Raw genomic sequence first — 27,183 nt, forward strand, 5'->3', positions numbered from 1 at the left:
GATAAAAAAAATTTGGGGAGATAAACTTTTCTGGAGAGAAAATATATTCACAATGAAATATGAAGTCCAAAAATGTTTTGTTGGCCATGAGATACAATTTTGGCATGTTTTTTTCTATTTTTCACCAAGATTTTTTAAATATATAATAAGGAAAGCTATAAAAAAATACTGGATAATAGTTGGACTTTTCATGATATTCATGAACACGCAAAAAAAGGAAAACACACCTTGGTAGAACAGAGAGCAAAGGTGCCAGTATAATGCAGAACCAAAATATACCAGATGAGCATATTGCATGGTATATGACCCAGTAAGGATTCTGCAGTCCTTCCTTACCGGCACTCATGGCGGGAATATAATTGTAGATGAGAGCAAAACCGAAATACAAAAAGAAGCTGATCGTCAGTGACACCAGATGGAGAAGGGTCTGGAATAAAAAATAAAAATATTTTTAACAAAAATGCCATACACTTTACAACTTACATGCAAGAAATACAACCACTAGTTACAAATGGGTAACTTATTAGCTGTGTGCAAAAGTTTAATACAAGTTTATACAGTATATTCTCGATATCTCCAACTTCGATACCTTGAAAACCTTGTTGTGTCAAAAAATTATTTTTTCCCTTGGAATTATATATCCACCTAATGTTAATCTGAATTCCAATGTTGAAGGGTTTCTTCTTAAAACCTTGTTACGTAGAATTTTCTTCGAAATAGAAAATAAATTTTTTCAGAAAAACCGCATTGTAAGTTTATTGTAAACCATTTTTTTTTCAGTTTCATGCATAATAATTTCTGTCCCACTTTTAAAAATAAAATAATAATGGTTGTATTTAGACTTAATCAACTATAATTATATACGTATTTATTAGTAGTTATTCTTCTGTTTCATTACTCTACTTTAAAGAATAATATTTTAGAGTATATTTTTCTACTTTTTAGAACATATTTAGTTCTGAACCTGCTATCTCAAAAACTCGCTATCTGGAAAGTTTTTTACCGTCTCTTTAACTTTGAGATATCAAGAGTATGCTGCACTTTGCAAAATGATAGTTTGAGATTAAAAAAACCATATGGCGGGAGTTTTTAACTTAAAATGCAGTTTCAATGATATATATATTNATATATATATATATATATATATTCTAGTCATTATATTTTCCATAGAGAATTCACAATTGTATGTATGGTAAAAGGCAACGAATTGCAACGAAAGGCAACGAATTTTATTTAAAGATATAGACAATTATTATGGCCAAATGTCATCTTTTGAGGATAGGTAATTAGTAAATATGTATCATAACATGATTTCATTGTTAACATTTATCTTATTTAGGCAAACTATTTCTAGTCATTATAATAAAATAAATTTACATTATGTATTATAAACATAAAAAATTCAACTGTTTTTTTTCTTAAATCTATAGTGGTAAATTACTCTAGATTAAAAATGATTAAATGAATTTTAAACGATGAAAATATCCAACTTAAAAAAAAGGATTATGAGTGACAATTTTTGAAAAAATTAAAACTTCCCAAGGAAAGTTCTTACATTATTCCTATTTATCTATACAACAATAGAATTATATATTAATTATTTATGTATATTCATATTATTATTTCTATATGTATTAATTTATTCGCCATATCTTCAGATTTTGCTCACATATCATTAGACGAAGGTACTAACAGAAAGTTTTTAAATGTTATTGGAGTGGAAGAAAGTTCCAAACGCATTTGACAACTAACAATCAATGAGTAACCAATAGGCAATAAGTTAAAATGTTAAAACTGCAAATATTATGAACAAAAACATTTTAATTCCAGTGTTAGATATTTTTAAATTTTACTAATGATGTTTCTTTTTTCAAAATGCAATTAATTATTGTTATACTTACCCACGATCTAGTTTCTATACCTAAATGCAATAACTGCCCAATAACACAAGCAGTGCAGATGGTGGTTCCAAATTCCCAAATTCCAACATCAGAGTCATAATACGCCTGTATTCAGAAAAAAGCAACGTGTTTAGAAATTGTTTATAATGTGGAAAAAGCAAATTTTTAATAATTTCTTTTAACATTTTTACAGAGAAATAAGATGGATTAACAAAACCCTTAAGACACGAGTCTAAATCTTAAAAACTATTAATTATGATAATCAAAGAAAGTTTAGCTTATTTGATTTAAGCATAAATTTAATTTCATCTGAGAAATCAAAAGGATAATTAATCAAAATCAAAATTTGAATTTTAAAAAAACAATTGTTACAAAACATAACAACTTATCCATATGAAGGAAAGTTTTTTGAAATATTTTTAGTCTTCAAAAACTATTATTTATGATTATTTGATTTAAGTATAAATTTAGAATCATCAGAGGAATCAAAAGAATAATTAGTTAAAATCAAAAATTGAATTTAAAAAAAACGAAGTGTTACAAAACATAACAAATTATCCAAATGAAAGATAGTTTTTCTAAATATTTTTAGTTATCAAAATTGCTCAAACAGATACTTAACTATTGATCAAGCACCAAAAAGTTTCATTCAGAATTTTTAAATTTTGGAGGGCAAAAATTCATTTTTGAATTGATTAATATATTTCTAAAATAAAGAAATTTGAGTTTAGCAAACATAAGACATATTATAACTAGTATTTTAAAAAAATTTAACTAAAATATTTATTAAAATTAAACTGAAATTGGACCTATTTAGAAAATCTCCCATAAATAAAAGAAATAATGAAATGTGGTCACATATTTAAGAATTTTTTTTAATTCATTAAAAAATATTTAGGTTTCCCAGAATGGACTTCATTTCAATCAAGTCAAAAAGTTTATTTTTTGAGATAAAAAATATAAATATGAATTTTTTTTTTAAAAGCACAAATACAAAACAAATTTCAGATCTCAATTTCAAAAATGTAAAGTAACAGCGATTATTCTGTATTTAAAAAAAATAACTAAAATATTTGATTAAAATTAAACTGAAATTGAATCTATTTAGAAAATCTCCCATAAATAAAAGAAATAATGGAATGTGGTCACATATTTAATAATTTTTTTTAAATTCATTAAAAAATATTTAGGTTTCCCAGAATGGACTTCATTTCAATCAAGTCAATTTTTTGAGATAAAAAATATAAATATGAATTTTTTTTTAAAAAGCACAAATACAAAGCAAATTTCAGATCTCAATTTCAAAAATGTAAAGTAACAGCGATTATTCTGTATTTAAAAAAAATAATTAACTAAAATATTTGATTAAAATTAAACTGAAATTGAACGTATTTAGAAAATCCCCCATAAATAACTTTTAGAAATAATGGAATTGTTTCTGAAATATAAAAGATGGAAAGAGTGCTAAAATAAATTTAAATATTAATCTAATGAGTTATTGCTATTATAGACATTTTTCCAAAATATTTTTATATGCAGCAATAAAATAAACGGCTAAATACTATTTTGATGTAAAGTGTTAATGTAAAAATACATAAAATTTAAAGAAATTATGTAAAACAAATGGCAAATGCATTATTTTAGTACCATATAAGGAATGAAGAAAGTTGCAATACTCTGATAAATAGCATCTAACATATTCACCCAAAATGAGTACTTTGTGTGAACCTGTAAACAAAATATTGAGTTAGAAAATATGTATTGTATAACAAAAAGAATAATGACAGGCAATAACTAATGAATTATTAAAAAGCAATGAATTATATGAATTTATAAATGATACAATAAAATGAATTAATAATTCAGGTAATCCAACAATTTAGAGATATTTTTTTTACTTATCAGCTAACTATTTCATAATTTTGTAAATTGTACCTACATCCGCTGTTACAATCAATCTACAAGATTGAGCAGATTTCTTATGAAAAGAAATCTACTCAAAATTATTAGAAATTTAAAAACTCTTGTGGGAAAATTTTTAGTTCCCCATGAAAAACCAAAGTTTTACTGTACCCATAGTACAATGTCTCATGATCAGCAGGGATGAAACTGTGTTAGTTTTTTCGACCTTGTGAAATCTATTTATAAACGATGTAAATATGCATAATTAATTGCAAAAAGGCAATCTTCAAAACCTTGTTGTTTACTTTTGCATCAAGGATTATGCAGGATTTTATATCAGAATCCCTCAATGCACAATCAGAAATCAAATTCCAATAATTTAAGATTAATGACTCAAGTCTAATGTATGTAATTAACCAAGTGGAAAGTGGTGTGTGGCAATTTATTTCTTGAATTGTGAACTTAAACAGTATACAGAAGAATTATTAGACATAGAAATTCTAGAAAATGTAACAGTTCTTCATTTCTTAGAGCTTTATCATTTTTTTTTCATTAACCATTTACTTAAGTTGTTCTTTTAAACTAATTTAGCCTTTTTTCAAGAAAAAAAAGGGAAAAGATTTTGATCTGGAATTTGCTAGCATTTATTAAGAACAAAAAAAAAAGGTTACATCATTAAAAAGTCCCATATTTATCTTGCCAGAAGATTTTGGAAGCTTTAAAAAATATTAAGATAGATAGAAATTATTATTTTTAACATTTTATGTTGATATGTTTAACATTTTATGTTATGCATGTTATTTTTGCTTTAGAACTTCAACAATTAGTATGAAGTTTTATTATTTTCAAAAACGTATAAGTATTATAAAAAAAATGAAAATAAATATAAGAAATATTTGGTTTTAAGTATTCCAAAATGTTAATGAGCATTAACCTTTTAACAGTAACATATTTAGACAAGTCTGAGTGACCCCCCCCCCCTATCATTGTAACATACAAGGAAACCTGCTCACTATCCAGTGAAGGAGCCAGGGCAAAAACTGAAAAATTGAATGCACAGAAGAGAGTTAAAAACTAAATTGGATGAAAAGAAAAGACAAGCAAAAGAATGCATACTTCTCCTTTTCGTCCTTGACGATAGAGAACAGGATACTTGAGCAGCAGATGGTCTGGGCAGTCTTTGTCTAGGATACCCAGTGCGAGAGGGGGCAGTGAGGTGAACATGACATTGTACAGCATGAGATATATTTGGTCGATCATGACGTTGGCACTAAACCCACAGTACCATTGGTACCAACAAATGATAAATATGAATGTCTGCAAAATAGAAAAAACTTTAAAGTTACAAAACAGGGGGAAGCAGCAAAATATGAAATTCACAAACAAGCATATAATTAAAAAACTTAGTGAAAGAATTTGTTAAATGGCATTTTAATGCATTAAAGAAATTTAACTTAGATATTAATACAAACAAAAGAAAACTTTGTGTTACACGCTAATAAATCTAAACAATGCAAACAGAGCACAATTAACGCCACATAAATATAAATATTACATTTTCGGTTCAATAAGGAAAAACTCTCATCAGTGTCGAAACACAGAATGAGAGAGTGAAACATAGCAGGGAAGAAGCTTTCATGATTCCTTTTTTAAAAATAGGCCTTTTTTAAGATCAAACAAGTTTATTCTATTTTGAATATTATTCATTAAGCATAAATGCGCAAGAACATAAATTGTTCCAAGTGAAACAAGCAAAGTTAGGGCCCCTAATATAATACAAATATTTGACGTTCATTAAATTATGAAGAATTGAAAATTAACTGTTAAGAAGTAAAACATAGTACAGTACGGAACCCGTTATCCGGAATTCAGAAAACCGGAAAACAAAAAAACCGGAACGAAATTCGATAAATCTTCCCGCCATTTAAAAAAAAAATAATCTTTTTTCCTCATAAAATTTTAGGATTTTTCTTTCTTTTTTGAAAGCTGTTACAATCATTTTGGAAATAATCATTAGTGTCAACGTTTTTTCTTCTTTTTAAGATTATTACCAAATATTTTTTTTTAGTCAGGTTTAACAATAAAAAAAACGTCTTTTTGTAGCAATTCAGAAAACCGGAAAAATCAGTTATCCGGAATAGCGATGGTCCCGATCTTTCCGGATAATCGGTTCCCTACTGTAGTTAATACCAATCATATTTAAAATTTGGTTCAACTCTAGAACGTCAAAAGATATCTCTTTTATAGAAGTATAAATCATGGAAATTATATCAAAGTTGCAGATATTTTGGTATAAAAATAAAATAGAATTAAGATTTTATAATTGAAGAAAAATAATGATAAGAACTCACAGAATTTTTGTAAAAAAAGTACAAAATGGTCCTCGCTAAACGATCATAGCACCAGTGACCATGGACTAGTAAGAGGCGTTCCAAATGCTTGAAACGTACAATTGTGAAGTCACTTGCCATAACAGCTTGCATGCCTTCTTTACCACTCACTCCAACACCAACATCTGCCGTTTGAATCATGCTCACATCATTGGCACCATCACCTTAAAACATCATAACAAATTCTACTTAATTCTAAACACAAATGAAAAAATATATGTGGTGAACAACACACAGTAGTTGGTTTCTTACACACTAAGAAATTACATTATAACTAATGAGCAGGCGTAAATGAACCGAAAATGTTTTAACACATTTATAGTCAATAATTATTACAATAGCTACAGTTAAATTAACTATAGAAGCTTATTTACATTTAGATTAAAAATTTATCAGCAGTTCTCAAAATAACATTTATATACGTATCAGTAAAGTTTTTTTTTCTTTTCATTTTCTGGAATTTCAGAGTAAAACCACACATGTTACAAATAAATATCATGCATAATACTTTAATTTAACTTTTGTGAACCAAAATAATAAAACTGAGTTTAGCCAACAAAGGATAAGGTATATTTTGTGTTATATAGACAAAAGCAAAAAACGTGCATACAGCACATATGAAAGTACTTAAATGGACATACTACTATAGTTTCAGTTCTATAAATAAGAACCTTTCTCAGTGTCAAAGCATGAAAAACAATCATAGGTTCAACGCTTTGACACTGAGGAAGGTACTTGTTTATAGAACTGAAACTATAGTATGTCCATTTAAGTACTTTCATTTGAGCTTGATTTATGCTTTTTTTTTTTTTGCTTTAATCTAAATGAGTTTAGGTTCTAGAAATAAAGAAAGAATTGTGATGCTATAATATTCCAAAAGCTACTTTTATATTTCTGTCAACATGAACTCTTCCCAAAAAGTACTAATTACAGAAGGAGGAGGTGCTATTTATACAGAACCAAATTGAATCAAGGAACTATGTATCAAAAAATATTACTCAGATTCTGTAAATGTTTTCCAAAAAAAAAGTCAATGTATTCATTTAAATAGAGATAGTAAAGTAAAATACATACCTACGGCAAGAGTCAACACATCTAAAGTTTCTTTGACTAAGCTGACTATGTATGCCTAGAAGATAGAAATAGGAAATTTTGTTTTAGTATTGGTCTTAATTTCTACAGAAAATTTTTCAAATTNAAAAAAAAAAAAAAAAAAAAAAAAAAAAAAAAAAAAAAAAAAAAAAAAAAAAAAACAGCAGCACTAATGGTTTGGTTATTATAATATTTAAGCCTAAACAAATATAACAGTAAATAAAAAAAGAATAATTTTCAATAACTGAACCATACATATTAAACAGAAGTACCAAAGTTTAGGGTGAAGATGATTCGAAAAATATTAGAACAATAATCGGTATTTATGAAGTTTTCTAACAATAATTTCATCTTTCAAGGAATGCAGTTATTATAAAGACCCTCATAAATATGAACATAGAAAAAGCATTTCAAATGAAATACATCAACAAAAAAATTTTAATGCAAAAATACTCAAGAGAACAGTTTATATGTAAAGAGAAAAGAAATTAATAAAAAACTAATTGATTTAAGAAAGCCTTTCATCACAGACAATCAAAGAACCACAGAATCTTTGGCAAAAGATATGTGCACACATTTTGCATGCTTTCAACATTAAAAAAATTAAAACTATTTTTTTCATAAGTATTTTTTGCAAAATGTACATTATTTTCAGTTTTTGCTCATTTTATACATATGTTTACGGTATACTTTCTAGATAAAAAACCATTTAAATACTTAAAATAAGTATGAAAATCATACATTGTTTTTTTATTTACTATGTTGAAAATATAAAAAAATTATGACTATTTTTTATTGACACCGCAACAGAGTAATGTAAAATATTTTCAGAAATTTGGCATGCTGAGTTTGTAAGATTTGTTATCACTACTTTAGTTCCACTATTCATAGAATTTTAGGAGCCACTGTCCAAAGTAATTAAAATATAAGTTACTTTCTATTTCTACAGAGTCCAAGTTTGATACCTTTTGCAGTGGCGTTGCTCGGCAGCATAGCACAGAAGTGCAGTGTTGTGCAAGGCTAAGGAATAGCTTATCAAGTGGCTTATCTAGGACGTACGAGAGTGTACGGCCATCAATGACTAGAGCACGCCGCCTCTTGTCTTGGTGCACAGAGGCAACTGATAATCTTGGAGTGAAGAAAAAATGCCTCAGAGCACTACCAGAGGCACTAGAATTTAAGGATGGGTCGTAAGTGCAACCCTCTTGAGTCACTATGTCTTTCTTGATTTGATCTAAATAGAATTCCAATGTGTCTTCTGCAGCTTCCTGAAAATCAAAATAAATGAATAAATAAACGTGGCATTTGTTTACATACACAACTGTTCTTTTCACTCTATTTTGAGTATACCAAGCCCGTCAAGTAACACATTTTATATTCTTTCACAAAGATTCTTTCAAACAGATTTCAATCCTTTCACTGAATATTTCGTATTTAGTACAAAGACAAGCGTGAAGGCACGTAGAACATAAACAATCTAATTAAGTATCGAAGTCCCCAAGTACACAAAATAAAAATATCATGGTTACAATTAAATGCATAAACAAATAATTAATCTAAGCTTAGTAAAAGACGTAGACAAGAAAGAATTATATTTCTACAAATTTGATGTACGATATGGTGTAGTATTAAATTAACTTCACGCTAATTAAAATTCTAACTTATAAGGAGAAACTTAGCTCAACTCTAACACACCATTTTGCTTATAAATGATCAGCTGGTGCTGCCATCATAGGTTATGTGTGTGGGTATTCGTGATCTTATTGAAGTGCAAGTACCTAATTCTATCTATAGCTTGTATTTGTTGTCTATAGCCAGATATCTCGAGCTTTTTTTAGAAGTTTCCGTATTTTAAATTATACACAATTTACTCATAAAAGCGTTAAGTTTATAAAAAAAGAAATGTTAGGAGAAGAAAATAAATAAAATTTTTTTAAGGAAACCATTTTAGTCTAAAACATTTTTAGAACTCTAAACTATCCATTAAAGAAAAATTTGTTTATGGTTCAGTTTTGAAAGCAAAACAGGATATATTTTCAACAATTTATTTAAATGTCACTTATTATCATTTATCTGCAGATTTTAAGCATGCACTTAAAAACAATTTAGTACTAAAATAAAATAAGAAAAGCAAATACCCAAAAACCATAACAAACCTTAGATCTAGCATTTAGTGTTAAAACCTCCATATCAGAAGAAAAGAGTTTGCAAGAATAAGCAATATTTACAGCTGTTTCCTGAAATTAAAAAATACTAATTTAAATACTCCACACAAAAAAGAATAACTAAGAGAATCAAATAAAATAATATTAAATGTGGTCATTAATAAAAATACCAGTTCTATCATTGCTACAACTAAATATTGCTTTCATCATCATTATAGTAGGCCAGACAGCCCAATGCGGGCCAATGTCTTTCTCTGAAGATTTCTCCATAAATATTGTTTTAGTTAAACATTTACTACTTCTTAAAATACTGGTTTAATGTCGTAGTGTGTCAAAATTTAACGTTCTAAATCAATTCATAACAAACACATATTAAGTACAAAAGTTATAAAACAGATTTTAAAAAAAATTATAAAAAGAAAAATAATTAGATTAAAAATCTTTATGTAATTCAGTCACAGAAATTAACTTTTTAAATATTACTCTAGATTTTAAATGGAATTAGACAGAGGGACAATTCTAGATAAGCAAAGTTTGTACAATATGCAAATATACCGTAGAAGGAACATAAAATTCTTTTGTTGTTTCCAATACTTGTTATTTTTTTATCAACCTTTAGTCATACAAAGGGTTTGAATTTTTCTGGAACTTTTAGACGTTCGTAATTTTACTTATTCACAATAAAATTAGAAGTAAATCTAAAAGCCCTTTAGACATTTGCAACACTTTTCATCTCTACAAGTACACAAGTTGAAATAAAAACGATTATAATTTTTTGTTCAACTTTCAAAAAATAAAAATTATGGTCTTCAACTACTATCGTTAAGTACAGTTAAATTATAAACATAAAAAGTTAATATTTAAAACATTAAAAATAGAAATTTTTAGGTAAAAAAAAAGATTTCTATAATATACATTTCAGCTTAAATTAAGTTTTAGGCATACCTAATTATTAATCAAAATAACCCATGGGTTTGGTTAATAGACATACCTGCTTATCACCGGTTAGTACCCAGACTACAATTCCAGCAGCCCTGAGGGAACTGATGGTTTGAGGTACACCATCCTGCAGCTTGTCCTCAATACCAGTAGCACCCAGTAGTTCAAGATTCCTCTCTATGTTGCATGCAGACTGATACAGTTTCTTATCTTTATCTTCAATACAAAGTTCAGCAGCTAAATGGCAAGGAAGCCACACTTTATACTCTTCAGGAGATATTATCTAGAGCAGACAAGGATCAATCATTAAAATAAAATCAATTTAACAAATTTCAAACATTTAGAACCATTAGGTAGAAAATTAATTTCCATTAAATCTAGCTTTTTGAATAATTTTTAATTGTTTACTTGTTAATTATGAAAAATTACAAACAAACCATCTAAGTACTTCTCATGGTCTAAATGGTTGGAATCTAATTATGTTGAACTTGTTCTATTCTTCTTCTATTAAACTAACCGTCCATCCCAAGAAGGACAGATTGTAATATATGGTTCTCAGCAGATCACCAAAGTCAGTGGTCATCCACCCACACACTGGCTGGCGATCAGTGTGTGAGGAGATGACCACTTTCATGAGGGACTGAAGGTATGCAATATTGGTCCTCCTTAAACTGTTCTACCACGAAGTGCTCAACTTTGCGTGCAAGTAACCCAAGCGGTAGAGTTATTCCCTTTACAGAGGATCAAAATCGTGATGGCATGCTTTTGAGTCATTCTCAGGGATGCTTCCAAGATTGTCAATTACCCATTGGGCAGCTCTAGTACAACGTAAACGAAGTACTATTACTACTACTCAACAACTCAATTATTTTTATAATAATCGAATAATTCAAAAGTGTACAGCGTTACTTAATAAAAAATTCTTAGGCAAACGAATTAAAGCATTTTGAAAGGTTTAAAGTTAACTATCTGCCTAAAAGTTATGGACAGCAGGAAGATAAACAAAGAGATAAGAAAATTAAACAAAATAAAATACTGCTTCATAAAATATATATAAAGCTTCAAGTTAAAACAATACAAGAGCAGGTGCTATAAAGCACCTGCTCTGTAATAAAATACAATATGGATATTATAGAAGTATCCTATTTATAAAATACTTACTTTCTTAGCCATGCATAAAACCCGAAGGCCTTTTCTTGAATAATTGTTTAAATGTTGCTCTGTTTTAAATATCATGTTCCTAATAGCTGTAATAAAAATATTTCATTTAAAAAATTTGTTTAATTCAAATTTTTAATGATATTTGATCAATTATAAAAATAAAACACTGTGATGTGACTATTTACTAATCAACATTTTCATTATACAATTTATTTCAATTGAAACGAAAGGGGGGAAAATGAAACTAAGTTCCGTCCCTATATTGAAATGGATTGTTCATTTTGTAAAATCCAAATGGGAATTAAAATAACATTGCATCAATGAAATAGCAAACAGAACTCACTACATAAGCCATTATAACGAACAGATTGCTGCAATGGGGGTAAGAGGATTGTATAAAAGAATGAAAAAAACTGTACTTTCCTAGAATTGACTGAAAAATTTTACATAGACAAAGAAAATTAAAATTTTTTATGCAGACTAATGCCCAGAGTTGAGTTAGATCATTTTTACTACTGACTTCATAAGATCAAATATAAAGACTATAAAAATACTTAGAAGGAAAATAAGGACTGCAAGTTACAGGTGGTAATAACATACTTTTACTTTGACTAGGTGCTAGGTGTGACAAAATGGCAGAGTCAGCTCCCTTGCAGAGAAGAATTTTTTCACCAGTGATCGGATGCTGTATAATGACTGACATCCTCTTACGAGTCGCATCAAATGGAAGAACATGCAACAATTTGAACTCAATAAGGCCTTCACCTAGATGACATAAAAGTTATCAACATATTTATCGAAAGTGTAATTTATAAAGTCATTCAGTTTTAAGCCTATGAGGTTTTTAGTTTCAAAACTATTTCAACATATTTTCAGAAATTTTATGGGAGATGCAAATAACATCCATCGAAGCATTCAAATTTGGTGTTATATGCTTTTGAATAAAACAAGGTCTATGGTATATTTCATTCTAAAACATTTGTAAATAAAATTAAGTATGAACACCAAAATCTTAGCGTCAACACAGGTAGAGTTTGGTAGAATTGACCCAATTATTTAAAAAGATGATCATGCTCTTCTTTCAAGAGTCTGTCATAATGTAAAATCGAGTTTTGCTATGAATAATATGAGTAAAAATTGAGAATTGCTTACCAATTTCAGTAATCTTTGTTAAGGAAACAAACTTTTTAAAGAACCAATATTTCAAAAAGTTTCAGAATTTTTTGAATATAATAATTCAGAATTTTTTGAATATAAGAGTCCAGGCAATTATTTTGAGCAAGATAGTAAGTGTAGTTTAAAAATAAAGCTTTGCTTCTTTGCTTTTAGTTTAAATATCTCAAACTACACCCCTTTTATTTTCCTTTGAGAAAGAACTGTTCCCAACACTCATAATATAAACATATGCATAATTAGTATAGTATTATTAGGAAGTCTGAAACCCTACATTTTCTTGACAAAGAAAATGATAAATAAAACTGATTATGCTTTTTTTTAAAAAAAAAAATTGTTATAGTAATTTAATTTGACACAAATTGTTTGATTTTAATGACAATAAACTATTAGAAAATAATGGTACAGATAGATCAATAATTAAAATAAAGTTAACAAAAAGAAAGGATCTCTTAAAGTACCTGGCAAGGCAACTGTTACTGACTCAGGTGTCCGTCGTAAAAGCCGACAGTTATAGCTGAAAGCCGTTTCTACCAGTGCTATTTCATCAGGACTTTCAGCTTCATATATTGGTCTGAATTCTAAAGGGGAAGGTGTGGGTGTTGTGCAGTGCCCTAAACCTAGGTGTAAAGGAAGAGTAAGATTGCGAGGTCTCTTGATAGGTGTTGAAGTAGTAGAGCTGGCTGGCGTACTTGCTTCACTCAAGAGATGGGCGTATTTATCATTAGAATTCTCCCATCCATCTGCAGAACCCCTCAACATTCTATTTGCAATGGGAGTGGCGTGATTTAGAAACAAACCACTGGAATTCATCTAAGGAAGGAGGTTAAAACTTGAATTAATGAGAGTTGTAAATACAATCCATTTTTAGTCAATTTTTAAACAAAAAAAGTTTTTGAAAAAGTAATCCCAAACAAGGAGGTAACAATTTTATACCCTTCTCAAGCAAATCTGAGTACAGTAGTTTCAACCAATTAAACAAGTTGAGTAAGTGTGGAAAAAAAGGGATGACGCCTACAGGGAATATTTTAAGTCAAGACTAAAGTCAATGCAGGAAAGGAACTGATCTAACATAGTTACAATTCAAACTTCAATTCCGAGTGTAAGAAAAAAAACTCATGTCAATGATAATAACTATCCAGTAATTAGGCCTATATTGAATTTAATTTGAAAAGAGTTAATTTTGGCCCAATAAGATAGCATGCCAAAATTTAGTTTTTAGAAGTAAATATTTTTTTTTATTGAACTAATACTTGCTTCTTTTTAAATGCCTGCTAATAAACAATGAAAAAATCCCTTTTCTCAGTGTTGAAAGAAACATGGTGCTAAGAAATTAAGAAAAAAACATTTTTTTATAATAATCATATTAAAAAAAGTTTTATGACAGTCATAAGTTAAGCAATTTTTTAATGAAAATATAAAAAGGAAAGTCTTATTGAAACATATGGCTTCTTATTGATATTACTAGAGATATTTTAAAGAAAAAGATACACTCTATGCAAGGTAAATAAAGCTATTATCTTATGCTTTATATATATATAAACTGTACAAATTTTGCAACAGCACAAATGATACTTTTGTTTAAAGCTTATGCAGAGTTTTTTTTACGTTGCTGCTGCAATACTAAATGCTATAATTGTACTGTTGCAAAGCTCAATGATTTTGCACATCAGCATATTACAAATACACTGATGTCCAAAATTTAGGGATAATGCAGTTTTATTAAATTATAAAAAGAAACATGTTTTATGTTCATTAAGAGTACTTAACTAATAATCTAACTTACTTGATCTTTGTGAGGATATTTTGCAACAACAACTGTATTGCAAAGAGCTAAGAGTAGGAAAAAATCCTGTATTCGTTGGGAATGTGTAGACAAATGGGTGATTTCTGTTGTGGATGAGTTGACATGCAGTTGAATTTCCATTTCAGATAATTCTTCTACAAGACTAGGATTCAAAACAAGATCACCCTAAAGGTAAAAGAAACAAATAACATAAGAGGGCTAGTTAAACCACAAGATGACTAAACAATAATTTAAAAACAACTATAAAATCTTTCAAATTTAAATAATTTAAAATTTATCACAACTGATTACACTGTTTGTGTTAGAAGACCAAGAATTCATTTATAACCCATGCAGAAAATAAAAATTTAAATTTTACTAGCTCACTACCAATTATTGTGTATATGGTTCTATGCCTGATACATCAAAGTAGTTTTTAGTACTATTTAAATTTTAGTTCTGTAGGTAAAGCCAAGTATTCCAATTAGAGAGGCTTATATGCAGAAAGAAATGTTTGGTTACATTTATAATCTATTATCATTATATCACTATTATATATAAATCTATTTGGTATATGCATTTAAAATAATTTTTTTTAAAAACTTTGTAGAAATAACTTAGATTTAACAACATGATACAAATTCTTATAAGACACATTGAATCTCAGGATGAAATAGGTCTCAAAAGTTCCTATAGATCCCTTTGCTCAGACTTTCAAAAGTGAGCTCAAGTTCATCTTTTGTTCTAACTACACAAAAATATTACTTTTTATAAAAAAGAACAAAGATCCAAAGAACAATGGGGAAAACTATTTTAACACTATCAAAATATTACATATTTAGAAATAAAACTCACATTATTTAGATAAATAAGCGATCCACTTTTGAAAACTTTCCAACTGTTTGATTAGAATCAAATAAAATTCAATTCTATAATTTACAAATAAAATATATCAAAAGTTTTCTTGCTTATTTGAGAAAAATCAATTAAAATATATGATTTGAAAAGTAATTTATCTTTTTTTCAAGGAGGTAAACAAGGGAGAAATTTTGCATAAATGACAACAACGTTAACAATAATACACATAATTGGCATCTTTATTTTTAATTATTAAATTATCAAAATATTAAAGTTCTGTCAAAGCACAAACACTGTTGTGTGCATTAAATTTTTTTCTATTTGACAATGCAATATTTTTATGATACACCTTCATAGTACATAATTTAAAAGAATCAAATAGAAAGCTAATATAATTTATTCCTCAAGAAAAAAAGGTATGATAAACTAACTTTTTCATCAGAATCACAAGCAGGACTGGCAGCATCTCCTAAGTAAAGAAAAATAAATGTAATACTCCCTAAAAATAAACACATACAAAGAAGTATTTTAGCTCTGGTTTCAGAAAAAAAATCAGAACATAAAATAATGGTAAAGAAAAAATATTCCAGAAAACAGTACTTTTAAATAATGAACAAAAAATTATAATTTATGACAAAATACAGATGACAGTTCATTAAAATGGAATAATCTTCTTGTATTAATCATTATAACTTGAAAATGCTCATAAGGAAAAAGGACGATAAGAAATCAAAATTTTTTAGAAATACTTGAGAAATTCTTTTTTTCACTCTCAATTATTTTTTATAGGACATCTTGAGATATTTATTTCGTTTACTACTTTTATGCAGTGTATTGATAAGAATAATGCAATAACCTATGTATATGTTCACCATGAATGATCAAAGTCATGAGAATGTCGACTTTCACGGGTAAATGTCAATAATTACATTGCCGCTTTAGTGAATGTCTGAAATATTTGTTATATCTGATTTGATATTAATTTATTCATTGATATTATTATATTTATTTGCTATTTTAATATCTGCTGAGGATAGATTAGGAGAAACATCAGTGTTTGGAGAACCGGTTAAATGCAAACTGAGCAGTGGCATTTGACCTTAAAAAACATTGATGTAGGGCATAAAGGGCAAATGTATACTGGGCTGTGGCACTTAACTAGACTTAGTATATATTTCGGACATTTGCCAAAGCGACTATGTGATTGTCAACATTCACCGGTGGAAGTCAACAAGCACCAATTTTGGTCATTCACAGTAACATATATACAGTCAAACCCGCTATAGTGAACCTTCAAGGGACCGAAATTTTGGTTCACTATAACCGGGAGTTCACTATATCCGTTACGCAGGCAATTTCACTAATGGCTCCCAAACTCCTCCCTTTTATTACATTATATTCATATAAATGACTAAAAAATATTATGTAGTAGCAAAAAATGTGTTATTTTTCATCACTCTTCGTCTTGCGTACGAAAAAAATTAGTAATCTTTAGCTGATGAGCAATCCTCAACATCAGATATGGAAACACTTCCAGACTCTCAGATAATTTTTCCTGAATTTCTGTTATTCCGCTTTTTAAACCTGTCTAACCTGCCATTCGAGCACATAAAAGTAGTTTCTATAGATGGTTTTAAAAATCGGTATATGTATTTATTTTGAAGTAGAAATTTCAAAATTATTACAAAGAAAACGAAGGGGGGGGGGAATCAGTCGAAGACAGAAAAAAGTTCATTATATCCAACTTCCTCACTTTTTTGGTTCACTATATGCACTAAAAATAACATTATACGTGTATAGCAAGGCACGGGACCGAGCATTTCGTTCACTATATCCGGGAGTTCACTATAAGCCGTGTTCATTATAGCGGGGTTTGACTGTATTACTATTTGAAATTTATTTGTAGATAATAATCCAGATACTAACGTAAGTTGTAAATTTATTCTAAAAATATCCTATCCACTTACCAAAATTTTTATAATGAAATACATAATGAAAAATAGAACAATAGTATAACTTCCCAAAGATGATTTTAAAACAAGATAATTTTTAAAAATATATAAAATTAAAGCTCCCAAGTATTAAAGAAAGACAAATGGATTTTATTTCTTAGAGCCTAAAGAAGATTGCAATTCCATTTAAATATTTTAACCACTCTCCAATTTCTTTTTTTTTTGTCTTTAAATTTATTTTCATCTTGAACAGAATGTGCATTCATGTGTGCATTCCATTCAATTCTCTGAATGCACATCGTTCGGGGAATCATAACTGAAAAATGTTACTTCATATAGATACTAAACAGAGCATTTTGATAAATTATCCATGTTGATTCTATTTTTTTCCTCTTAGTAATTAATTTCAAAATATAAATAGATAAAAAGGAAATGAACATGTGCAAATACATATATAGCAGAGATAATAAATTGCAGAGCATTTACTGTTCAAATTCACAACTATATTACAAGTTTTAGAGCTATATATTACATTATAGATCTCTATATATACTGAAATTCAGACAAAAATAAATATGATGTCAAAGTTCATGTTACAAGACCTTAAGTGTCAATAATCTATGGTAAAAACAAAAATCAAAAGCTCATTTTAAAGTGAATTTTTTCTAGATAAGAATTTTAATAAGAATACCATCACATTTGGCAGGAAAGGTTCTGTCATGGCTATAATCAACTCCACTAATTGTGCACCTCTTAAACACCATATTATTTTCAGTTAGAGTGCCAGTCTTGTCTGAGAAAACGTATTCTACTTGTCCGAGCTCTTCGGTTATATTCAGAGCCCTGCATTCCAATTTCTTGCCAGAGGCCTTGTCAAAAAAACTGGAGTCTTGATGAATGAAGTACACTTGGCCTAATTTAATAATTTCAATGGTTACGTACAGTGACAAAGGAATCATGACCTGCAAAAATTCATAACAAGGGATAATTTTAATTAGGAAAAAGGTTTAAAATGAAATTTAAAAAAAGAGCAAAACATATTGAACATAAGTTATTTTTATCCAAAAGTTTTCAATTTGCATATCAGAAAAATAGGAATACACAACCAGGGGCCCAGAGGGTCAAATGATGTTCTTATATTATTTTTCTGCAGGACTCTGTCTTCCAAGTAAAAACATTTGAAAAAATTACATAACTATGGTATTCACTGCATATTTGTAATAACACTTTTAGCTTTGGTGATATTTATATGCAAAGTGGATTTAAATCAAATATAAGTAGTTATTTCACATCATAACTTGGTCCCAAATTAGAGTAGAAATGCTTTAAAAATTTAAATGCGTTCCACAATGAGTAGTTTTGTAAATATAGTTAAAAGAAGAATGACCAAATTTATATTTTAAAAAAAAAGAAAGAATTTAGAACATGTTTAAAACTTGAAGTAAGAAAAGAATTATTAAAAATATGTGTATTGTTTAGTGAAAATTTTACTTACTTGTAAAACAATAACAAAAGTCCAAAATATTAAAAAGGCTTCATTATATATTTCGGCATTATTGTTCAAATAAAAGCCAGGAAGAAAGGGCACAATGTTTCTGTCATGGTAGGTGCTAAGCCAAACTCCATTACCTTAAACAGAATTTCAAAAAACGAGATTGATACATTATTTCTGTTAAACAACAATCAATGTTATAGTTCATATTAAAAGGGATATAAAAAATATTGCTTTATAAAGTCAAACTTGTTTACTGCAAGAAATATAATTAGACATGAATACACAGTAAAACTAGTCAGCACTAGTTGAGACTCAAGCTTCTTTCAAACATCAAAAATTTGGACAATTTAAAATTCTAGTTGTTGTTAACGTATGTGTAATTTTTTTTTTTTTTTTTTTTTACATATTTCAGATAAAATCTGTGTCTTCCAACCATGCTATATTATGATCCACAGAATTTTTATTTTTATTTTAATGCTACAAAGCTAAATCATTTTTGTTTCTGATTCTATGTCGATTTTTAAATAGGCATAGAATCAGAAACAAAATGCATGGAATTCTATGCTGATTCTGATTTTTTTGTTAGGCCAAGGAAATTTTCCAATGCTGTTTCAAATTTGTTATATAGATAATAAACAAATTAAATATACAGATACATAGCATACTTTCGATGATATTCTTCATTGTGACTGGTATTTAGATAAATTCTAAATTATTATTTAGAATGATGTAATGTATGTTCTCACTTAAGCATTACACTTTTCATGATCGTCAAATTATTCATTTGAGCAACTCTAGTTCTTGAAAAGATTCGTTTACTTTATTGTTAAATTTCACATAATCCTCATTTTAAATAAAATCTTTGACAATTCTGTTGCATTATTTTTCCACTAAGTTATATATCAAATATTTTTACAAAGATTCCTTTTATTTATAATTTTGAGAAGTAATATAGACTCAGGTTAACATAATTTTAGATTTATGGGGTTCCACTGTACTTCCACTTTAGGTTTAAAAACATTGAGTTAATACTAAATTCTCTATTAAGAAAAAGTTATCAATTTTTTTTTAGAAAAAGCACTTAATATAAGTTAATAAATTTTTATATTTATTTTTTAAGACTCAAATTTAAAAATGAGAAACAGTATTTTTTTTTTTATCAATAGTCAATATTGATAAAAAGTAATAATTAAAAGGAAAGAAGCATACTTAAGTAATGCACACAAAAAATAAATAGCAATTATTTTAAATGTACTTCTCAATACTTTGATTTGAAAAGTTAAAATTCAATACTAAAATAGATGGGTTTTTTTTTAACAAATAAAAAGGTATTTTAACGGAAAAGGAAAAAACAAGCAAATTTTTTACACACCTACAGCACCAAGGAGACACAGTAAGATTAACATTATTATACAAAATATAACATTCCGGTTCATTAATTTTTCCAATTTACTCCTCTTATAACGAGGACCATCATTATTCAACATTGCTTTGGTTTCATGACCTAAAAAAATAAATAATAATTATAGTATTAATAAAAAAAATTATCAAGTAAAGGAAATAAGCAATCACAATGATAAAGATTACTCACAATTGATAAGATTTTTTAAAAAAAGCGTATAAATACGTTAATGTAAATTATATACAAATAAATGTAAATTGTAAACAATTATCTGTAACTTAATGTTTTTACTTTGTGTTTTAGGAAAAGCAAAAATTAAAACCTTATTTTGGGTAACTACTGCAACTACGAATCAAAATGTTAATGAAAGAGCAAATTGATGAATTTGCAAATCAATAAGTCAGCAAATAAAATAATCGATCAATTAGTGAATCCATAAATAAGATAATTTGTGCAATAAATAATGTGGTTTATTATTGTTATTCATGTACTAAGATAATAAATCCAGCTAAAAGTTAGAGTAAATAATAAAATTTTGATTTTGGTCTTTCTTAAGGTCTAAAGAGAGAACAAAATTTTACAAAATAACTAAAGAACAAAAATTTACCAATGCTCCTAAACTCATGGCAAAATTAACCTTTAAGCATTGCCAAATCAAGGGAAGCTGCTTACATATCATATTATTCTAATGGTTTTGACCAAAGACTGCCTTTTATTGCTAAATCTGCATGAATATTACAAAAACTGAACCAACACATACCATGCATAAAGCAATTATTATAACATCACATCATCTCCCATGAGACATTTACGAAAAAAATACCAAAGTTTAAATGTATATTTGTAAAAATAATTATCAATTATATCGTGATAAGGTAACAAACTTCAATTAAATTTTTCATAGTTTTTAAACATATAAAAAAATTTACTATATCCAAACATGTGATTGCTGGAAGAAGAAATTATCTGAATTTTGTTTTCTTAATGTGCAGTTTTTTTTAGTACTTAAATGTTTTTTGCCTCTTTGATAAATAAAACAAATAAATAAAAAAAACTGTGATTTTTATGCATAAAAGTAACATTTATAAAATTTAAAGAGAAAAAAGAAAATTTTGTAATCTGATAAATTTCTTCTCTTATCAACACATGAAAGAATATATATTTGAAAGAAAGACATATACAATTACACATAAAAGAATATGTACAATTTTATAACAACATATTTAATTCAGAAAACATCAGTTTTATTTATTTGTTTTCAAAAAAAATAAATATCTTAAATTTACCAGCATAAACCACAATGCCTTCTATGAAATCTGCATTTTTCAATACACAATCTTTTAATAGCAAGTTTTCTTTACAAATAGGCACTTTGGCACCAGAAGATAAGGTTCTAAAAAAATATGTATATATATCAATAAATGATTGTGCTTACATAAAAAATAGACAAATACATTAAAGTAAAAAAATAATTTTAAAAAAAACACTATTAGCACAAAAACTAATAAATATTTTTTCAACATACATGCAACCATTAAAATGGTATATCCTGTGATTTGGAGGATCACATTCTATTCTTCCATTGAAAGTAGATGGATGAAAGGGCTCTCCCTGCAAAAGTACAATTATGTATTAGTATTTATCTTAAAAAAATAAATAAGGATAGAAGCTATATTCATTAGAACAAAACTAAACTCTTTTAAAACATTTTATAAAACACCGATATTGCAGAAAATTAAATTCATCAGAATTTTTCTTTTGAAGTATTGGCAAGTTTTATCTATAAAAAATGAAAGTTTCCTTGGGAAGTTTAATGCTTAGGGATATTTCCATATCACAAGGGTGATTGTGAGCCCAAGTCAAAATTCCGGAAAATTTCTGGAGTTGAAAAAAAAAGAAGTTTAAATTGAAAAAAATTTAAACAAGGTTTTTTTCCTATTTCTCAATATTTCTTAGTTTACTTAAAATATATTTAAAATTTTACACATACTTATACCATTTACACATACCTACGATGACCTGGAGAAGTAATTAGAATTTACAAATAAGTCTTTCTTTCTTGAGTTTATGATTATAACAACTATTTACTGATAAAAAATGAATATAAGCTTATAAAGTATCTCTCTGGCTCTCCCTTACAAACAAATAAAATAAACTGTGCTTTTAAGCTCCATCTTTGAAAATTTGATTTCCGGAAACTTCTGTGATCAATGATTTTTTGAAATGTGTGGACCTTCGATCTCCGGAAACTTCCAGATCACTGTTAACGAAAATTCCGAAAATCCAGATTTTTTCCGGAGCACAATCAGCCCAGATTAATACAAAATCGTTATTTTAAGTTATGAAAATTAATAGCTCATGAATGACCAAAGTTGATTTGCAAAATCGAATTAAATCGATTGAACTATTTCCTGTTTTACATTATACATGAATATTTATCACACAAAATAATAATGTCTGTGCATTTTGGATTCACACTATTTATCACGGTTTTAAGCCATCGATTAAGCTCAAATCTTATACCACAAAGACTGTTAAAAAACGTAAACAAGTTTGTGACAGGAGCAAATGCAACGTGATAAGGATAAACATATAACATCTTCGTGCGATAATGCAACGTGATAAGGATAAACGCAACGTGATAAGGATAAACATCTTCGGAAGCATTCGGTTTCAATCAAGTGCTATGAATCGGATTTTTTCCGGAGCACAATCAGCCCTGATATCATTTCCTTTTTAGTGGCAACTGCTATTGCTACGAGTACAAGTACATGTACTTGCAATAAATTAAAAAAACAAATATATAACAACTTGCTCAAAGGTACTTGAGCTTGTCTCTGTTATGACTTTTTAAGTTAATTGCTTACAGCAGCCCACCAAAAGTTGGCAATTATTTTGGCAGAGGTATTGATAGATGAATATCCAATAGTAATTTAAGCAAAATCTATAGCAAATTTCTAATTATCCTAACTATAATGATCAAACCTCAAAAAAAATTTGTAGCTTTTATTTTACTTTCATGCAATTCAAATTAAAGAAATTTCCTTATATGCAGCACTTGCTTTAATATTAGAACAGCAACCTCTTTCCGCTTTGTTTAATGCTTATTGTTAAACTTTTTGACAAAAAAACGACACTTTTAACGATCATTTTTGGTTTTATCATGTGAATTTTTATAAACCAGTATAAAGGAAAAAAAACTTAATTCTGTTATTCGGAAAACTCCTCTGTTTCATCATCGCTTCACTAGAACTATTTGAGTTGACACTTAATTTAAAATTAAACGACATTTTTTTCTTTAACATTATTTTATAAACAATAAATAAATAATTGGGAAACCTTCAGGAAAGACCACCTTTGTGTAGCGACCTCCTCTATTTATTATACGCCCTAATAAAAATATACTGCTAAGATTCAAGAAAATAAGCCCAAATAATCATACACAGCTCAAAGATGAATGAACATGGTTAAGATAGGTCAAGTTTCCAAAGCTATTAACTCATAAACAAGTAAAATGGCAACCACAATGTTCAACCATGTTTTCTTAACTCCTCTGAAAGAAATCCCTGATAGAGGTGGAGAATTGAGTTAACATCGTCCAATAAAAAGACAATAGCATTAAAAAAATTCATATTTTAAAAATTAAATTTGTCTTACTTTTCCTGTAGTAGTTCTAAATTTAAATAGTCATAACTTTTACATTTTCAACAACATGTGATTTGAAGAAAGATAGTTTTTTTTGTCAAAAATTTGTACTGAAAAACATTATTCTTTTAATTAATTAAATAACACTAACAAAATTGTTTGCGCCATCTAAAGAAATTTTAATTTGAAAAAGGCAAGTCTGCAATTTTCTTGAATAAAATTTAATGAAATTGAAGTTTGCAATTTTCTAAGCACTAGGCTTTTTTAACTCCTTGCCTGCTATAGGCATATAGATACACTTTGTTAAGCCGATGCGTTAACTGCCCCTGGCGTGCATATACACCTTACCAAATTACAAAATCACAGCTATAAGTTAAACTAATCCACAACTTTGGAGTGCAATAGAATAACCTTGAGACTGTTTTCAAAGGATTTTAGATAAATTCAGTCAGACGTGCCGCTTCTTTTTCTCTAATGCACACTAAAACTACGAGCGCCTCTATATAAATTTTTTCATCTCGAAATTTTCCACGGCAGGATTAAGTAATTAAAATGTTGATTTGATTATTAACATAAAATTATATATAAAAATTTAAAACTAGAAAGAGGTATCAATATTAATGTATGATGGCTTTAAAAAAAACTAATTGAAAAAATTACAAAATTATTTAACATGCATATGAACTTAATTAATCAAAACGCAATAAAAACCACAGGACTTGAAATACAATAATTTATTTAGACGTCCAAGTAGTAGATTACAAGAAATAAGCAACGGTACAAGCTATAATCAGGTGAAACATATTAAACAGAAATATCAATTATTATGATAATTATAATAAAACATGAAAGCAATTTAAACTCAATCAACTATTTGTAATGTTATTTGGAAACATTCAGACCAGGGCAATGTTCATGGAATAATATCACATAGCCGAAGTTTAACAAATATTTTGATACTCAAGTCTACTTAAATTTTAAAACAAATATCTAAATAATGTCTGAAAGTAACAAATAAGATATTGAGTTTCAGGATATTTTAAAGAAAATGTTAACAATCGTTGCATAAGATAAAACACATATAATAATAGCATGTGTAAAGACAAATAGGAAGATCCGTATTATCACATTAATTATTTGTTTATGTTTCAACTGATAACAATAAAGTAACTATTCTTGAAAGAAACTCCTTCCCCGATGACTAAAAACATAAAACGAAGATCTGTTGAGCAGTTCGTCACTAGTCTTGTTTTGATACGATTCGATTGATTTTATTCTTTTGAAATCACCAGCTATGATAGTAACACCCCATAACGTCAGAAATAGACTTAATAATGTTTGAGCAATGATATCACATGGCAGAAGGAAGAAATTTTGATGCATTAGTCGAAGATTAGATCGATATTGAGCAGCAGAAAAACTGGAATGAAGTAGACTAAAGAGTCCGAATGCGACGATAACTTTACCAAAATGGTTCGACATGATTAGATCAGCAATAAAATGACGATAAAAGAAGACAAACAATAAAATTTTATCACAAATAATATTGTAAGTAAGTAACAAAAGATTTCACTTCTTTTTTAAATTTCCAAGGTTGGAAAATTAAGCCGAAATTTTAAATTCCAAATTTTTGTAGTCTTTATCGCGTGTTTCTATAGTAACGTAAATATTGGAGTGGTTTCAGCTCACTTCAATCTCGAAAAATAAACTCAAAAAAGTGAGGCGAGATCACGACGGTTGAGGAAGTAAGGATCGTAGCAGCTGCATTCCCTCTGTGCGAAATGACGCAATGGCGTTTGAGTAAGGATTATTTTTCATTTACGATAAGAGAGCGTTTTTGGATTTGATGTGATTTTTCTAATTTTTTTTTTCAAAGAAAAGAACATACTTGAATTATTCTTTTGCATCTTTTTTATCATTCACGTGTTGGTTTGTCTTGATAATTGGCGATCGAAATGGGCTGCAGGTGGCGTAGAGCAGAACTCTTTTCCTATGGCAACACTTCACATGCTTTCCCCATTAGCGTGTGGAAAGTCATAGAGGAAGGAAGCACGTTAGTTTCTCTCTTGATTTTCATATAGATTAAAATCTTTTAACTTGAAAAACTATATGGAACTGAAAACTACATTAAACATAGTTCTAAAGAAAAGTATCGTGGAAATTTTAAAAAATATTTTTATTAAATAAAAAGGAAAAATATTAAGAAAAGGGAAAATATCGTAGTACATTCCTATACAACTGAAAAGAGGAGGAGAGGGAAGGGAGAAGGGCTAAAGGCATGAAACCGGTCTCTCCCCAGATGGCGTATTCGAGTGTTGCGATCGCGAATACGCGTCTGTTTTGAGCTCTAGAAGCATGGTACATTTTTTAAACCTCATTAATTTTTTAAAAAAATGTCGTTTGTTGTCGTTTAAGCATAGTAATTGTTTTTTATTTATATAATAAATATAAATAAGTTTTAAAAATAAACCAAATATAGTTTCTAAACTAAATTAATTGTTTTGTGTACCATGCACTAATTATTATTAATAAAGCAACTATCTAGATACTGATTAAATTTAATCATCCTTTTTTTCATAAAAACTATTAAAGATTATTGAAGCTTAAATAATTTACATTATAAAGAATTTATAGGAAAAGTATGAATATTATGACTCATAGAATAGATTTAAAAATTATCTCCTCGTCTCATGACCCCCGTTTATCAAAGATATCATGAAGATAAGAAGAAAGTAATATTTATAATTTTAATTGTGTAATTTTATCCCTTTATTATCAATGGAAAAAATCTTCATCAATAAGTATAAAAGTGAGTAACTATGCCTCGTAATTTAAATTATCGTTTGAATATAAAACATTAATAGATAAAATAAATCATTTGTAAAAATAATATTTTATTTATAAGATATATTTTGTAAAGATGTTCATCTTTGCGCAAGGAAGATTTAAAAATATGTGTAAAATACTAAAAATTTGCGCAATTGGGTATACTATAGCCTACGTCACAGATCGTGTTATTCCTACTAAATTTAACTAGTAAACAGCATTTTCTGCTAACCTGATTTCTAGCAACAAGTAAAAGCATCAAACGAAGTGTCTTGTTATAAGTCGCTACTCGCCAAGTTGGAATTGTATTAGTCTAGTTCCTTTGGAAATAATTTATATTGTTGTTTTACCGAAGTTTATGAATTTAGTAAGCATATTTAAAACTCAGTTTATTAATTAAACTAAAAGGTAAATGTTATTCCTAGTAAGTGGAAGTAGTTGTGCTTTTTTCATATTATACCCAATTAAATGTGAAGAAAAACTAAAAACATCATTA

At 27.9% G+C, this 27,183-nt stretch overlaps 1 protein-coding gene across 1 annotated transcript in view; it reads right to left on the bottom strand.

Annotated features, from left to right (window-relative positions):
- The window catches only part of LOC107438279 (phospholipid-transporting ATPase VA), a 119,700-nt gene that overhangs the window by 3,087 nt on the left and 89,430 nt on the right, over positions 1-27,183 (bottom strand). The window contains exons 4-22 of the mRNA XM_016050515.3: positions 21,742-21,827; positions 21,503-21,609; positions 20,187-20,318; positions 18,815-18,948; positions 18,011-18,281; positions 15,799-15,836; positions 14,510-14,695; positions 13,185-13,536; positions 12,151-12,315; positions 11,551-11,636; positions 10,442-10,672; positions 9,442-9,522; positions 8,251-8,553; positions 7,268-7,322; positions 6,155-6,357; positions 4,920-5,120; positions 3,549-3,629; positions 1,902-2,006; positions 228-427 (exon numbers count right to left, since the gene is read on the bottom strand). Coding sequence (XP_015906001.1) covers positions 228-427; positions 1,902-2,006; positions 3,549-3,629; positions 4,920-5,120; positions 6,155-6,357; positions 7,268-7,322; positions 8,251-8,553; positions 9,442-9,522; positions 10,442-10,672; positions 11,551-11,636; positions 12,151-12,315; positions 13,185-13,536; positions 14,510-14,695; positions 15,799-15,836; positions 18,011-18,281; positions 18,815-18,948; positions 20,187-20,318; positions 21,503-21,609; positions 21,742-21,827 — 3,017 coding nt within the window. The remainder of the gene's footprint in view (positions 1-227; positions 428-1,901; positions 2,007-3,548; positions 3,630-4,919; positions 5,121-6,154; positions 6,358-7,267; positions 7,323-8,250; positions 8,554-9,441; positions 9,523-10,441; positions 10,673-11,550; positions 11,637-12,150; positions 12,316-13,184; positions 13,537-14,509; positions 14,696-15,798; positions 15,837-18,010; positions 18,282-18,814; positions 18,949-20,186; positions 20,319-21,502; positions 21,610-21,741; positions 21,828-27,183) is intronic.

The sequence above is a fragment of the Parasteatoda tepidariorum genome, chromosome 1 (assembly GCF_043381705.1).
Source record: "Parasteatoda tepidariorum isolate YZ-2023 chromosome 1, CAS_Ptep_4.0, whole genome shotgun sequence".
NCBI classification, from domain to species: domain Eukaryota; kingdom Metazoa; phylum Arthropoda; class Arachnida; order Araneae; family Theridiidae; genus Parasteatoda; species Parasteatoda tepidariorum.